The following is a 16787-nucleotide window of genomic DNA, read 5'->3' as shown; positions in this document are numbered from 1 at the left end:
CAACACTTGTGCTCACCCCAATCTTATCATATAACCCACATTTTGGTTGAACTGTGTCAGGCACACATTTAATTCTCGGGAATTCCACATCTCCCCTTTGCCAAAGAAAGAATGGGGACAACATTCTATATAGGGATACCCTGGACCCCTCTAGCATTGTCCTGGAAGGGTGACATGGGAGCCCTGACAGTATCCTGGTCCGCAGGTTTTGTATACTGGGAGCATCTGGCTTCTTTAGGAGTGATTATGGTGTTTAAAGATATATATGTTCTGGGGATGGCACTGTGGCATACTGGGTAAAGCCACTGCCTGCAGTGCCAGCATCCCATATAGGTGCTGGTTCGAGTCCCAGCTGATCCACTTCCCTGCTATGGCCTGGGAAAGCAGCAGCAGATAGTCCAAGTCCTTGGGCCCCTGCACCTGTGTGGGAGACCTGAAGGAAGCTCCTGGCTCCTGGCTTTGGATTACAGCAGCTCCAGCTGTTGCAGCCATCTGGGGAGTGAACCAGCAGATAGAAACCTCTCTCTATCTCTGCCTCTCTGTAACTCTGCCTTTCAAAAAAATAAATAAATCTTTAAAAAAAAAAGTATATGTTTCACGGAGCAGAAAATGCTAGCAAGATGCCCCCCTCCCCCCCAAGAACGGAAGAACAAGCAATCCACACCCACTCTACATTTCGCTTATCTGTTATTACCAGAGTTTTAGGAACGGGGTTCAAATCGAGGCTCCTTTGGTAACCAACCTGTCCCCGGGTAACTTGGTGTATCTGCCCTGAGGCTTAAATGAGGTAGCTGGTGCAATGCCCCCCCCCCCGCCCCCGCCCCAGACTCTCGAGAACGGTTTCTGTGACCCAGCCTGGCGACCAGGCGGAGCAGGGGTACCCAAGGCCCAGAGGAGGTGGCATTTCCAGTGTTCCTGCCGTAAGGGGCTACTGAGCCACACCTGCAGCTGGTCCTGGTTAAAGACCCCCTAGAGGCATTAAGAACTGGTCCCTAGGGGACCGATCCCCTCCCCTGCCTGCCCCCCTAGCCGCACTCTCCCTTCCAGGTGGCATTTGGCTGGGTCCAAGTCAGACCCTCCTGATGGCCAGGCAGGCAGGCAGGCAGGCAGTTGGGTGTGTGCACGCCCGACGCCTGGGTCGCAGCGGGTCGTGCAGGAGCCGCGCGCCCACCGCAGCCCGCACCCTGCGGATCCACCCACCCCACGTAGCGTGGTCCCCGGGAGGCGAGCTCGGTTTTTGCACACAGCAGGCGCCCGATCTGTAATCCAAGAAAGCCAGATCTGTAATCCGTAAACGCCACCGCCGCCGCGCAGGGATGCCGGACTGTGGGAACCCGGCGCTGCCCGAGCCAGCGGACCCCGGCCGGCCTCCCCGGCGCCCGGCACCGCCCACCTCGCGCCCGACCTGTCGGGCCAAGTCGCCCCTAGCAACAGCAGCCCGACCGGGTCGCTCCCGCCGCTCTGATTGGCCGGCCTCGGGAGGCGGGGCGGCGTCACTTCCGGCAGCCGGAGACAGCAGAGGAAGCCGAGTGGCGGCCATCTTGGGTCCGTGAGGCTCTGAGGTGCCGGGAGCGGCGGCGGCGGCGGCCAGCAGGGCGGAGGCTGAGGCGCAAAGCGAGCGGGAGAGAGGAAAGCAGGCGGGCGCAGGCGCCTCCTCCGCAGCCCCCTCCATGGTCGGCGCCCGCAGCCCGCGGCGGCCTGTCTTGCGCTCCACCTTCTCCACCTCCTCTTCCGCCTCCTCCTCGGGGGTTGCCGGCGGCGCTGTGTGGAGGCCCCGGAGCTGAAAGCCGGGGCGCAGCGGGCGGGAGCGGAGGGGGAGGAGGCCAGGCGGCGCGGGGCCGCCGCCCGCCGGGCTCCTTGGCGCGGCCGCCCGGGCAGGGGAGGATGAGCCCCGGGAGCCGCCGCGGCACGGCCCGGGCCAGGCCCGGGATCTAGGCGGGGGGGCGCCGCGCGCCGGCTTCCTGGGCTGTGCCGTTTTGTTCTCGCCCGCGCCCTGTGCGGAACCCGAGTGCAGTAAAATGTCCACTAGGACTCCGTTGCCCACGGTGAATGAACGGGACACTGAAAACGTGAGTAGCCGGGCCTCTGGCGGCGGGCGTGTCCTCACGGGCCCCGGGCTGCTCCGGCCCGGCGGGCTCCCCGGTCCAGTTGGGCGGGCGGCTGTGTCCGCTGGTGCTGATTCAGGGGCTCGACGGGTCACGTGCACCGTCCTTGCTGCGGGCGGAGCCGGGCGTCAGTGGCTGACAGTCGCCGGAACTCGGGGTCCCGCCTGGACCCCGGAGAGTTGTGCGGAGAGCGCAGCCTTTGCCCGGGGCGGGCTGCGTCCCCGCGAGGCCGCAGCGGCCGGGGACGCCGCCTTCCGCCCTCCTAGGACGAGCGCCCAGCACCTCCTGGAGGAACCTTGGCTTTGCTTCTTGTGCACCTTTTATAAAAGGCCGGGGCAGCGCTGCGGGCACTGACAGCCCGGAGCAGGAATCCCGCTGCGGGACCGGGCGCCCTGCGTGTCTGCCTCTGCTCCTTAGTCCCCCGCAACCCCGAGAGCCAGTAACTGGTAAAGAAGCTTCGGGGCCTTTCAGGGTGCGTGTTAGCAGGTAGTGCCAGCTCTGGAGAACTTCTCTTGCTCTGCTTGTTTCCATCCTTTCGGTGACGTCCCGAGACGTTGTGGCCCAGACATACCAAGTGCCTTCACGTTAATCTTCAAGATGCCGATGGCTGGCTGGCTGGCTGGCTGGTATTGTCACCTGTTTACGTAAGCCGCCGTCTAGAGCATCCCTGTGCCCAGCGTTACCTACGTAGGAGAGTGGCAGACGTTCCTCCACCTGAGATGGGCTAGAAAGTGAGTAATAGGAAGTCTGAGACTCGGTGAGTCAGTGGCTCATTTTCTTCTAGTCCTCTTGAAGAAAACCGTTTCAGACCCGGACTTGACCACTTCCCAAAAGGAAGGAGCAAGGAAAATGAGTCGATCAGCTTTGATTATTGATCTTCACTCAGGAGCAAAACCTTACCTTGAGCTTCACACTTTGTAAACTGCAGCCAAAATAGAGCAGATTTGTGATAATGAAGGCTTTCAAATAGGTCTTCTTTTAATACATATTTCAGTAGGGAAGAAATAGGCCATTTTTACTCATGAATGAGTGATTTAGGTGGTGAATATTTGTGATGTTGGTGAATGACTTGGCTCGTTCTTCAGTTGTTATTTGAGTAATTTGTTGAACTATTTTGTAATTTTTTTTTGTGTGTTAGAAATTACTAACTGCTGGGGCTGATGCCGTGGTGTAGTAGATTAAACCTTCTCCTTGCGGTGCCTGAATCCCATGTGGGCACTGGTTTGTGTTCCAGCTGCTCCTCTTCCAGTTCAGCTCTCTGCTAATGGCCTGGGAAAGCTGTGGAAGATGACCCAAGTGCTTGGGTGCCTGCATCTATGTGGGCGATCTAGGGGAGGCTCCTGGCTTCTGCCCAGCTCCGGTCATTGTGGCCATTTGGGGAGAGAACAAATGGATAGAGGACCTTTCTCACTCTCCCTCTGTCTGTAACTCTGCCTCTCAAATAAATAAATAATCTTTAAAAAGAAAATTAATTACTAACTTCTTTTTTTCTTTTTTTTTTTTACAGGCAGAGTGGATAGTGAGAGAGAGAGAGACAGAGAGAAAGGTCTTCCTTTTTGCCGTTGGTTCACCCTCCAATGGCCGCTGCGGCCGGCGCATCTCGCTGATCCGAAGTCAGGAGCCAGGTGCTTCTCCTGGTCTCCCATGCGGGTGCAGGGCCCAAGGACTTGGGCCATCCTCCACTGCCTTCCCGGGCCATAGCAGAGAGCTGGCCTGGAAGAGGGGCAACCGGGATAGAATCCGGAGCCCCAACCGGGACTAGAACCCGGTGTGCCGGCGCCGCAAGGCGGAGGATTAGCGTGTTAAGCCACGGTGCCGGCCATTACTAACTTCTGGGGATGTGGAGGACTTTCCTTCTTTATTTGAAAGTCAGATGTACAGACAGAGGGAGAGCAGAGAAAGAGAGATCTTTCCTCCACTGGTTCACTCCCCAAATGGCCCCAGTGGCCAGGCCTGGGCCAGGCCAAAGCCAAGGGCTAGGATCTGGTGGGTGGCAGGGGTCCAAGTACTTGGACCGTCTTCTGCTGCTCTCCCAGGCACATTAATGGGGAGTTAGATCCAAAGGGGAGTGGCCGGGACTAGAACCAGCACCCATATGGGATCGCTGCGCTGCAGATGGCGGCTTCACTAGCTGTGCCACAGTGCCAGTCCCCGGCCTTTTCTTTATTCTCGTGTAATGTATTTAAAATAGAATTTTTAGCATTGTTGAAATCAAAAGTTTATAGCTCATCATTCATTAATCCACTGTACTGTCATGTGTTTTATCTTAATACTTCTTAGAATTTATTCACTAATGCATATTTAAGGCAGGGAGACAGGCAGATTTCCCATCAGGGCTACCTGGGCCAGGCTGAAGGCAGTAGCTAGGAACTCAGTCCAAGTCTCCCACATAGGTGTTAAGGACCCAAGCCCTTGAGCCATCACCTGCTGTCTCCCAGGATGCACATTAGCAGGAAGCTGGAATCAGGAGAGGAGCTGAGATTGGAACCCAGTGACTAGGGTTTGGGATGAGGGCATCTTAACTGGTATGCCACATGCTGCACTGGAGTCCGTTTTTAACTTCTGTGTTGGCATGTTCTGGCAGTGGAGGTGCCTTTGTGTCAGTGTTATACCTCGGATTCTGATTGACCATATGCCATCTTATTTACTCATTGTTCTCATGCTGCTAAGCATTAGACTTCTTGCCCCTTGAGTGTTGAGTATACAAGAATGGGAGCTCTGTGTTGAGAAGCTCTTTTGTTGAAGTCAGGTTTATACTTCTTGTGTGTAGCTTGATGAGTTTGACAAATGTATATTCGTGTAACCACCATCATAATCAAGATCTAGAACATTTGCAACTTCAGAAAGGTCGCTTGTGGCCCTTGACAGTGGATCTTCTCTCCCTTACCCCAGCTCCAGCAACTACTGATCTATTTTTCTGCCCCTATAGTTTTCCCTTTTCTAGAATGTTTGTAAACAGTCTCAGAGAATACAATCTTTTGTGTCTGATTTCATGCACTTAATACTTTTTGGATTTATTTGTGTTTTCTTGTGTATATAATTCATTCCCTTTTATTGCTAAGTAGTATTTCATTGTTTAGATGTACCCAACTTTAGTATCCATTCACCAGTTGAGGGACATTTTGGCTATGATTACTAAAACAGCTTTGTTCTTCTGTTGTGTCAAAAGACCTTAGATTTTGCTTATTTTAGGAATTGTGTTTAAATTTTTAATGTATGTAATTATGACAAGAATGTTGCTTATTAGGTTAAGAATAGTAAAAGGTAGCTTGTACACTATTTTTCACTTGATTTTTCAAATGTTAAGATTCACTGTTAGTGGATAGGTGTATAAGAGTTCATTTTTTTTTTCTTTTTCTTTTTTTTTTTTTTTTTTTGATAGGCAAAGTTAGAGACAGAGAGAAAGGTTGTCTTTTTTCCATTGGTTCACCCCGAATGGCTGCTGTGGCTGGTGCACTGCTCCGATCTGAAGCCAGGAGTCAGGTGCTTCTTCCTGGTCTCCCATGTGGGTACAGGGCCCAAGCACTTGGGCCATCCTCCACTGCCTTCCTGTGCCACAGCAGAGAGCTGGACTGGAAGAGGAGCAACTGGGACAGAACCCGGTGCCCCAACTAGGACTAGAACCCGGGGTGCCGGTGCCGCGGCTCACTTGGCTAATCCTCCGCCTGCCACAGCACCGCCCATAAGAGTTCATTTTTATCACATCGCTGGCTGCTCTGCTTCTGATCCATCTCCCTGCTAATGTGCATCTTGGGAAGCAGCAGGTCATGGTCCAAGTACTTGAATCCCTGCCACCATTTTTTTTTTTTTTTTTTTTTACAGGCAGAGTTAGAGACGGAGAGAAAGGTCTTCCTATTTCCGTTGGTTCACCCCATAAGTGGTCACTACAGCTGGCACATTGCGGCCAGGCACGCTGTGCCAATCCGAAGCCAGGAGCCAGGTGCTTCCTCCTGGTCTTCCATGGGGTGCAGGGCCCAAGGTCCTGGGCCATCCTCCACTGCATTCCTGGGCCACAGCAGAGAGCTGGACTGGAAGAGGAGCAACTGGGACAGAATCCGGCGCCCCAACCAGGACTGGAACCAGGGGTGCTGGCACTGCAGGCGGGGGATTAGCCTAATGAGCCGCGGCGCCAGCCATCCCTGCCACCCATTTGAGAGACCTGGATGGAGTTCTAGGCTTCAGCCAGTCCTAGCCCTGGCTGTTGCAAGTATTGGGGAGTGAACCTGCAGATGAAGCTCTCTGTCTCTCTGTCTCTCACTCTCTGTTTTCCCTTTCAAATAAATATTTAAAATAAACAGTTTTGAAAAGGCTTGTTATGGAAAATTTCAAATAGGTAGAATGGAATTTATTGATGATTTTGTCCTCCAGGGACATTTGACAATGTCTAGAAACATTTTTAGTTGTCACAACTAGAGGAAGTGGGAGTTACTGGTCGCTAGTCATGCTGCTCATGTTTTGCAATACATAAGACAGCTTCCCCCGTAACTGAGAACTGTCTATTCCCAAATGTCAGTGTGCAGGGAGCCCCCATTCTCAGTATCTCATTGGTCAGTCTTATTTATTCCCTCAAGAATCAGATTCAGTGCCTCATATCATTTCATCTCAAAAGCTTCGAGAAGAAATGAACCTCCTTTTAAAGAACATGTAATTAATACCTTTATCACATTTTTCTTTCCTGTTTTTTGAAGATTTATTTGAGAGGTAGAGTTACAGAGAGAGGCAGAGGCAGAGAGAGAAAAGTTTTCCACCCTCTGGTTCACTCCCCAGTTGGCCTCAACAGCCAGAGCTGAGTCTATCCAAAGCCAGGAGCTGCTTCTGGGTGTCCCACGTGCTTGCAGGGGCCCAAACACTTGGGGCACCTTCCACTGCTTTTTCAGGCCATAGCAGAGAGCTGGATCGGAAGAGTAACAGCCGGGACACTAACTGGCGCCCATATGGAATTCTGGCGCCACAGGCGGAGGCTCAGCCCACTATGCCACAGAGCCGGCTCCTATCATGTTTTCTTTATATCAGATACACAGTGTCCAAATTTCCTCGGTTGTCTAAATTTTAACCTGTTCAGATTAGATTCCAACTGAAATCTACACATACAGGTGACTAATGCATAAAATAGCATGTTTTTTAAAAGAATTTATTTGAAAGGCAGAGTTGGGAAGGGAAGGAAGGAGGGAGGGAGGGAGAGAGAGAGAGGTCTTTGATTTGCTGGTTCACTCCCCAAATGGCTGCAACAGCAGGGGCTGGTCCAGCCTGAAGTCAGGAGCCTGGAAAGTCCTGTGCCATGACATTGGCCCCTAAAATAAAATTCTTTTATAGAACAACAAGAAGCTTTTTTTTAATATGTTCTATAGTTGACTTGAATAGAGCCACAAACAAATCCTGTTTCTATTCTGGCAAAATTAGAAACATTGAAAAAAAATATCTGTGAGAAAGAGAGAACTCCTGGGGCCTAACTCCCCAAATTCCCACAATGGCTGGGCCTGGGCCAGGCCAGAGCTGGAAACCAGGAACCCAATCCAATTCTCTGACTTGAGTCATCAGTACCCACTGGTGGGAAGCTGGAGGTAGGAGCTTATGGTGGGAATTGAACTCGGATAGTCTGATATGGGATGCTAGTGTCTTAACTGCTAGGTTGAGTACCTACTTACAGAAATACATTTTTGGCCGGGACCACGGCTCAATAGGTTAATCCTCTGCCTGAGGCACTGGCACACCAGGTTCTAGTCCCGGTCGGGGCACCGGATTCTGTCCCGGTTGCCCCTCTTCCAGGCCAGCTCTCTGCTGTGGCCCGGGAGTGCAGTGGAGGATGGCCCAAGTCCTTGTGCCCTGTACCCACATGGGAGACCAGGAGAAGCACCTGGCTCCTGGCTTCGGATCAGTGTGGTGCGCCGGCCGCGGCAGCCATTAGAGGGTGAACCAACGGAAAAAAAGGAAGACCTTTCTCTCTGTTTCTCTCTCTCACTGTCCACTTTGCCTGTCAAAAAAAAGAAATACATTTTTACTTCTAAAGCATACAAGTTTATAAGCCGGGGTTATTTGCCAGAGTACTAAAGGCTCTAGGACTGAGTTATTTAACAGCCCCTAGAGTGTGTGTATCATGTACTGAGTAGTTAATCTAAATAATCATCAAGTTTTCCTAACTTTGTGAAACAGATAAACTGATGGTATTGTAGCCAACTGTTTGTTTTGGTGAGACTGAATTCACCTGTTAAGCAAATTTGAGTGCCTGTTATGAATATGACACTGTTTTAGGTGCTCTGGAGGATATAAGAGAGATCTTCAAAAAGTTATTGTAAAATACATTTTATAGAAAGAGTGTGCCTGTATGTGTGGATGTCAATTGTTTTGCACAAAATAAGCATTTTTAAAAAAAGATTTATTTATTTATTTGAAAAAATTACATAGGGAGAAGGAGAGGCAGAGAGAGAGAGAGAGAAAGGTCTTTCATCCACTGATTCACTCCCCAATTGGCCACAGTGTCCGGAGCTTCTTCTGAGCCTCCCACAGGGGTGCAGGGGTCCAAGGACTTGAGGCATCTTCTTCTTCTTTTTTTTTTTTTTTTTTGACAGGCAGAGTGGACAGTGAGAGAGAGAGACACAGAGAAAGGTCTTCCTCCAATGGCCGCCACGGCCGGTGCGCTGTGGCCTGCGCACCGAATCCAGGAGCCAGGTGCTTCTGGGTTCCCATGCGGGTGCAGGGCCCAAGAACTTGGGCCATCCTCCACTGCACTCCCGGGCCACAGCAGAGAGCTGGCCTGGAAGAGGGGCAACTAGGACAGAATCCGGTGCCCCGACCGGGCTAGAACCTGGTGTGCCGGCGCCGCAAGGCTGAGAATTAGCCTATTGAGCCGTGGTGCCGGTCGAGCCATCTTCTACTGCTTTCCCAGGCCATAGCAGAGAGCTGGATCGGAAGTGGAGCAGCTGGGACTCGAACCGGCACCCATATGGGTACAACCTAAGCTGCTGTACCACAGTTGCTGGCCCATAAACATTTTCTAGTTAAAATTTTAAAAATATTTATTTATTTGAAATTCAGAGTAGAGAGAAATCGATCTTCCATCTTTCTTCACTCCCAAGATGGCCTTTGGGCCAGGCTGGAGCCAGGAGCTTCATCCAGGTCTCCTGTGAGAGTGGCAGGGGCCTGAACACTAAGCCATCTCTGTTGCTTTTCCCAGGCAATTTTTCAATGAACTTTTTGAATTACTGCATATACCTGAGAACCAGATTGCTTCCTGCTTTTTAGAACTTCTTGTAAATGTAGAAAAAGCACTCTGAGTTCTGTAAAACTTATCTACTTGGGCATCACCCACTGCCTCCCAGGTGCATTAGCAGGAAGCTGGATTGTAAGCATGGAGTAGTCAAGACTGAACGAGGCACTCTGATTTAGAGTGTGGGTATCCAAAGCAGGGCCTTTACTCACTGTACGACAACACCAGTCCCACCTCAAGTTTGCATTTCTACCAAGTTAACAGATGATGTTGATTTTGCAAGTCCAGGCACCACGCTAAAGAATATCACTGCCTTCCTTGGTGTCCAGTGAAGCCTTGATAAGTGAACTATACCCTTTTTTTTTTTTTTTTTAAAGATTTATTTATTTGAAAGAGTTAGAGCTGAAGAGGGAGAGACAGAGCGTAGAGAGATCTTCCATCCACTGGTTCACTCCTCAGATGGCAGCAATTACCAGGGCTGGGCTGATCTTTAGCCTGGAAGCAGGAGTTTTTTCTGGATCTTCCATGGGGTGCAGGGCCCAAGCACTTGGGCCATCCTCCACTGCCCTCCCGGGCCACAGCAGAGAGCTGGCCTGGAAGAGGAGCAACCGGGACAGAATCCGGCGCCCTGACCGGGACTAGAACCTGGTGTGCCAGTGCCTCAGGCGGAGGATTAGCCAAGTGAGCAGTGGCACCGGCCGCTTTTTTTTAAATATTTATTTACTTATTTGAAGGCCAGAGACAGACTTGCAGATGGTCCATTCACTGGTTCACTTCCTCCCATGGCTGCAACAAGCAGGGCTGGGCCAGGCTGAAGCCAGAGCCAGGAGCTGCACTAGGTCTTCATGTGGGATGCAGAGACTCAAGGCCTTGAGCTGCAATCTGTTGCCTCCCAGATGCATTAGCAGGGAGCTGAATTGAATCACAGCAGCCGGGACTTGAACATCACTCTTACCTAGGGTGAGGACATTCTGAGCAGTGGCTTACCTTGCTGCGCCACAACACCAGTCCTGTCTGTGAAGCTTTACACTTTTTCTTTCCTCACCTTTAAAATTTATTTGAAAGGCAGAGAGAGGAGAAAGAGAGAGGGAGAGAGAGAAAGATCAAGAGAAATTATCTTCCCTTCCACTGGTTCACTCCACAAATGCCCACAATAACCAGGACTAGCCAGGCCAAAGCCAGGAGCTGGGAATTCAATCCATGTCTCCCATGTGGGTGGCAATGGCCCACTACTTGAGCCATCACCTGCCTCCCAGGGTATACATTAGCAGGAAGCTGGATTTGAAGCTGAGAGCCAGGATTCCATCTGGGTACCACAACATGGGAGGCTTCTCAAGTGGCATCTTTTTTTTTTTTTTTTAAGATTTATTTATTTATTTGAAAGAATTACACAGAGAGAGGAGAGGCAGAGAGAGAGAGAGAGAGGTCTTCCATCTGCTGGTTCACTCCCCAAATGGCTGCAACAGCCAGAGCTGTGCCGATCTGAAGCCAGGAGCTTCTTCTTGGTCTCCCTCGTGGGTGCAGGGGCCAAGGCCTTGGGCCATCTTCTACTGCTTTCCCAGGCCACAGCAGAGAGCTGGATCAGAAGTGGAGCAGCTGGGACTCGAACTTGCACCCATATGGGATGCCGGCACTGCAGGCTGCATCTTTACCTGCTATGCCACAGTGCTGGCCCCCCCAAGTGGCATCTTTAACACTATGCTGTGCTCAGGTGTGGTTAGTCTTTATTTGAGAGGCAGAGGCAGAGAGAGAGGTAGGTTTCCATCTACTGGTTCACTCCCCAGATGGCCGCAATGGCTGGAGATGTGCTGATCAGGAGCCAGGAGCTTCTTTCAGGTGTCCCAGCTGGGTTCGGGGATCCAAGGACTTGGGCCATCTTCCACTGCTTTCCCAGGCCATAGCAGAGAACTGGGTTGACGTGGAGCAGCCAGGACTGAACTGGTGTCCATATGGAATGCTGACACTGCTGGCACAGCTTTACCTGCTATGCCATGGCTCTGGTTCCTTAGTCTTATGTAATCTTATGTGGGCTAGATAAGGCATTGTTTCTGTGAGTTACGTGGGATCTTGAGTTCAAAGTTGGAATCAAAGCAGGAAGTATTTTGTCTGTATTTCTTGTTAATAGTTGGGCAGTTGCTTTTGTGAGGTTTGTGTTACGGACAGTTTGATTGAATTTCTATACTAGTAGAATTTAATATGAAATTTGTGTAAGTTGAAACCTAAGATTTTGATTCCAGAGTTTGTATAACCACATTCTTTATGCTGTCAGTACCTTTGTGACTGCACTGACTAAAATAGCATATTCTAGAATGAGATTGCTGGAGAGTAGTAGACATAGAACAACTTAACTTCTCAATTTGCCCTCTGTTCTTAGACTTACCCAGAAGGATAATTTAAACTGGGCAAGTATGTTTTATTTTTGAAGGTATTCAAGGCTGTTTTTCATGCATTCTTTTCATGTTCTACCTTTCACTCTTTTCTTATCCTCTTTGCCTTATCTAGTTCTTAGCCTATCCTTAGCCTGCCTGTGGTACTCATATACATTTAATTAGCTTTACTAGTAGAACGGATTAAGGAGCTTATTTTTTTTCCTCTTAAGTCATCAAAAGAAGGTTGCCATCTAGACATTTAAGATACTCAGTGATGAAGAACTTTTCATATATGGTAATGCATTCTAATTTCTGTTTCTTTTAACTTAGTCCAGGTTCTAAATATTTATTTATTGCTTATCATTTACTTTTGCTATGGAACAAACTATGCCACAATTTAGTAGTGTAAAACAACAAGCATTTTCTTATGTTTGCTTGACTGTATTTGAACCTCAATTGAGGGGTATCTTTGTTTATTTTCATTTACTTGAAAGGCAGACTGACAGAGAGAGAGATCTTCCATCCACCAGTTCACTCTCCAGATGTGGGCAGTCGTTGGGGTAGGACAAGCCACAGGCAGGAGCCTGCCCTGGGCTCAGTTGGGACCCTTTACCAGAGCAGCTGCACAGGAGGCCTTGGTGAGATACATTTCTTCCATGGTGACTCAGTGTTGCAGGGAACAAGGCAGAAGTTGCTTGTCTCCAAGGTTGGCTACTTCTACCATTGTGCTTTGACTAAAGCAGATATAAGCCCGGTTAGGTTCAAGTGGAGGGAGTGTGGATGTTACTGGGAGGTCAAAGACTTTGGGGGTCATATTTTTAAACCACAACAATAGTGATTTTTGTCTTAATAATTTAACCTAGCATTTTATCATGGCCTTCAGCATGTTATTTAACTTGTTTGTGTCCCAGTTACCTCGTCTATAAAATAGGGTTGGTGGTAGTAATGGCCTGACCTCATACTACTGCTGGAAGGATAGTCTTCTTTTTTGTTAACATTTTAAATTTACCCAGGATCATCTTTTGGGATTGTTACTTTTTTTTTTTCTTGAAAGGCAGAGTTGGAGAGAGAGAGAGAAACTTTGAATCTGCTGGTTTACTCCTCAAATGGTTGCAATGACTGGAGCTGGGCCATTCTGAAGCCAAGAGCCAGGAGCTTCCTCTGGGTCTCCCATGTGGATGCAGGGGCCCAAGATTTTGAGTTATCCTCTCACTGCTTTTCCAGGCACATCAGCAGGGAGCTGGATCTGAAGTGGAGCAGTCGGGACCCCAAACTGGCACCCATATGGGAACTCCCATCATGCCACAGAGCCAACCCTGGGATTGTTACTTTTTTTTTTTGACAGGCAGAGTGAACAGTGAGAGAGAGAGACAGAGAGAAAGGTCTTCCTTTTTGCCGTTGGTTCACCCTCCAATGGCCACCGTGGCTGGCGCACCGCGCTGATCTGAAGCCAGGAGCCAGGTGCTTCTCGTGGTCTCCCATGGGGTGCAGGGCCCAAGCACTTGGGCCATCCTCCACTGTACTCCCGGGCCACAGCAGAGAGCTGGACTGGAAGAGGGACAGAATCTGGCGCCCCTACTGGGACTAGAACCTGGTGTGCCAGTGCCACAGGCAGAGGATTAGCTTATTGAGCCGCGGCGCCGGCCAGGATTGTTACTTTTAAACATTTATGTATTTATTTGACAATCAGAGTTAACACACAGAGACAGAGAAAAATCAGAAATCTTCCATCCACTGGTTCACTCCACAGATGGTTACAACAGCTGGTGTGGGGCCAGGCTGAAACCAAGAGCATTTTCTAACCTATACCACAGTGCTCACCCCCTAATTTTTTCTTTTTCCCATTGCATTTATTACCTGCTAGCATACCATATAATTTGCATATTTCTTGTATTCACTATGTTTTGTCAGTTTCCCCAGGTTACTAAAAGCATCATAAAAGCAGGACTATTTGTTGATATTCTGAATACCTGTGGGTGACTGATAAATAAATATTGGTCAGATAACTGAGTGATTGAATGAGACAGAGAGTAAAGCACCTAGAGCAGTGACGGACAGACATCATTAACTCAGAACTGTGTGTGGACCTGCTCACTGCCGTCCTGGGTCCTCAGCCTCTGTAGTGCGTTCCAGTGAGGTTACCTCTCCACACCCACACAGCTTTTTTTTTTTTTTTTTAAAGATTTATTTATTTATTTGAAAGTCAGAATTACACAGAGAGAGAGGAGAGGCAGAGAGAGAGAGAGAGAGAGAGATGTCCTCCATCCGCTGGCTCACTCCCCAATTGGCCACAACGATTGGAGCTGTGCTGATCTGGAGCCAGGAGCCACGAGCCTACTCCAGGTCTCCCACGTGGGTGCAGGGGCCCAAGGACTTGGGCCATCCTCCACGGCCTTCCCAGGCTACTGCAGAGAGCTGGATCCGAAGTGGAGTAGCCGGATCTCGAACCAGCGCCCCTATGGGATGCTGATGCTTCAGGCCAGGGCATTAACCTACCGCGCCACAGCGCTGGCCCCACAGTTTTTTGTTTTTTGGTTTTTTTTTTTTTTAAACAAAAACCTCAGACTGCTTTCATTCTTTTTTTAAAGATTTATTTATTTATTTCAAAGGCAGAATAACAGAGACAGAGAAAAAGATCTTTTATCCTCTGGTTTACTTCCTAACTAGCTGCAACAGCCAGGGCTGGACTGGGCCCGCAGGTGTGTGTGCTCCCCCCGTGGCCGGCCGCTGCGGCTAGCCAGCACCTGGGGGCTGTTGGCAGCCCTGGCTGTTGCAGCTAGTTAGGAAGTAAACCAGAGTAACTATAATGGAGAGCAGAACCTGATTTTTTTTTTGACAGAGTGGACAGTGAGAGACAGAAAGGTCTTCCTTTTTCTGTTGGTTCATCCTCCAAATGGCTGCTATGGCCAGCGCTGCGCTGATCTGAAGCCAGGAGCTTCTCCTGGTCTCCCATGTGGGTGCAGGGACCTGGGCTATCCTCCACTGCTTTCCCGGGCCACAGCAGAGAGCTGGACTGGAAGAGGAGCAACCAGGACAGAATCCAGTGCCCCAACTGAGACTAGAACCTGGGGTGCCAGTGCCGCAGGTGGAGGATTAGCCTAGTGAGCCGTGGCCCAGAACCTGATCTTGAACTCATGCACTCTGACATGAGATGTGGGTGGCCCAAGTGGCATCTTGACTGCTTGCTAAAAATTGTTCCCCTCTTTTGTTTTTTAAATAAGATTCCTTTGATTGTCTCTTATGTTCCCTTATCTCTATGCCTTAGATTTGTATTCTCTTTGATTGGATCTGTTTTTATTTTTTAAATTTAAAGATTTATTTTTATTTATTTGAAAGGCAAAGTTACAAAGAGAGAGGGAGAGACAATGAGAGAGATCCCCATCTGGCTCACTTTCCTGATGGCCACAATAGCTAGGCCTGGAAGCCAGGAGCCAAGAGCTTATTCCAGGTCTCCCACATGGGTGCAGGGGCCTAAATACTTTGGCCGTCCTCCTCTGCTTTCCCAGGCACATTAGCAGGGAGCTGAATCAGAAGTGGAGTAGCTAGTGCTCAAACTGGTACCCATCTGGGATGCAGGCATTGTAGGTGGCCCCTTAACCCGCTATGCAGCAGTGTCTATCCCTGGATCTGTTCTTTTTTTTTTTTTTTTTTTTTTGACAGGCAGAGTGGACAGTGAGAGAGACAGTGAGAAAGGTCTTCCTTTTCCGTTGGTTCACCCCGCAATGGTTGCTGCGCCGGCGCACTGTGCTGATCCCCAGGAGCCAGGTGTTTCCTCCTGTTCTCCCATGCGGGTGCAGGGCCCAAGCACTTGGGCCATCCTCCACTGCACTCCGGGGCCACAGCAGAGAGCTGGCCTGGAAGAGGAGCAACTGGGACAGAATCCGGCGCCCCGACCGGGACTAGAACCCGGTGTGCCGGCGCCACAAGGCAAAGGATTAGCCTATTGAGCCACTGCACTGGCCTTTTTTTTTTTTTTAAGATTTATTTATTTGAAAGGCAGAGTTACAGAGGTAGAGGTGGGGGTGGGGGGAGTCTTCCATTTGCTTGTTTACTGCCCAAATGGCCAGAATTGAGCCCATGCGAAGCCAGAAGCCAGAAGCCTCTTCCAGGTCTCCCACATGGGTGCAGTGGCCCAAGGACTTGGGGCATCTTCCACTGCTTTCTCAGGCCATAGCAGAGAGCTGGATCGGAAGAGGAGAAGCCAGGACTTGAACCAGCGCCCATGAGTTTTTTCATACATTGTTTTACTCCTGAAATGGCTGCAGTGGCTGTGACTGGGCTAGGCCAAAGCTAGGAGTCAGGAACTCCATCTTAGTCTCTCACATGGGTAACCAGGGTTTAAGTACTTGAACTTCTGCTGCCTTCACAGGTGAGGGAAGCTGCATAGGAAATGGAACAACCTGTACTTTCTTTTTTTTTTTTCTTTTTTCTTTTCTTTTTTTATTTTTTATTTATTTATTTATTTTTTGACAGGCAGAGTGGACAGTGAGAGAGAGACAGAGAGAAAGGTCTTCCTTTGCCGTTGGTTCACCCTCCAATGGCCGCCGCGGTAGCGCGCTGCGGCCGGCGCACCGCACTGATCCGATGGCAGGAGCCAGGTGCTTCTCCTGGTCTTCCATGGGGTGCAGGGCCCAAGGACTTGGGCCATCCTCCACTGCACTCCCTGGCCACAGCAGAGAGCTGGCCTGGAAGAGGGGCAACCGGGACAGGATCGGTGCCCCGACCGGGACTAGAACCCGGTGTGCCGGCGCCTCAAGGCGGAGGATTAGCCTAGTGAGCCGCGGCGCCGGCCACAACCTGTACTTGAATTGTCACTTCAGTATGAGTTGCCAGGGTCACAAGTGATGGCTTAATCCACTGCACCAAAAAGCCAGATTTTTTTTGGCCTATGATTTTTTTTTTTTTTTTTTTTTGACAGGCAGAGTGGACAGTGAGAGAGAGAGAGAGAGAGAGAAAGGTCTTCCTTTGCCGTTGGTTCACCCTCCAATGGCCGCCGCGGTAGCGCGCTGCGGCCAGCGCACCGCGCTGTTCCGATGGCAGGAGCCAGGTGCTTCTCCTGGTCTCCCATGGGGTGCAGAGCCCAGACACTTGGGCCATCCTCCACTGCAC

The 16787-nt window shown here is 50.1% G+C and overlaps 1 protein-coding gene across 1 annotated transcript in view; it reads left to right on the top strand.

Moving 5' to 3' along the window:
* The first annotated feature begins 1899 nt into the window (after positions 1-1899).
* MARK3 (microtubule affinity regulating kinase 3) overlaps positions 1900-16787 on the top strand; it is a 99457-nt gene continuing 84569 nt past the window's right edge. Inside the window, 1 exon segment of the mRNA XM_062181087.1 lies at positions 1900-2069. Coding sequence (XP_062037071.1) covers positions 2019-2069 — 51 coding nt within the window. The 5' untranslated portion in view covers positions 1900-2018.

Source organism: Lepus europaeus, chromosome 22 (assembly GCF_033115175.1).
Source record: "Lepus europaeus isolate LE1 chromosome 22, mLepTim1.pri, whole genome shotgun sequence".
NCBI classification, from domain to species: domain Eukaryota; kingdom Metazoa; phylum Chordata; class Mammalia; order Lagomorpha; family Leporidae; genus Lepus; species Lepus europaeus.
The sequence above is the reverse complement of the archived record's forward strand: the minus strand, read 5'-3'. Positions and strand labels throughout refer to the sequence as shown.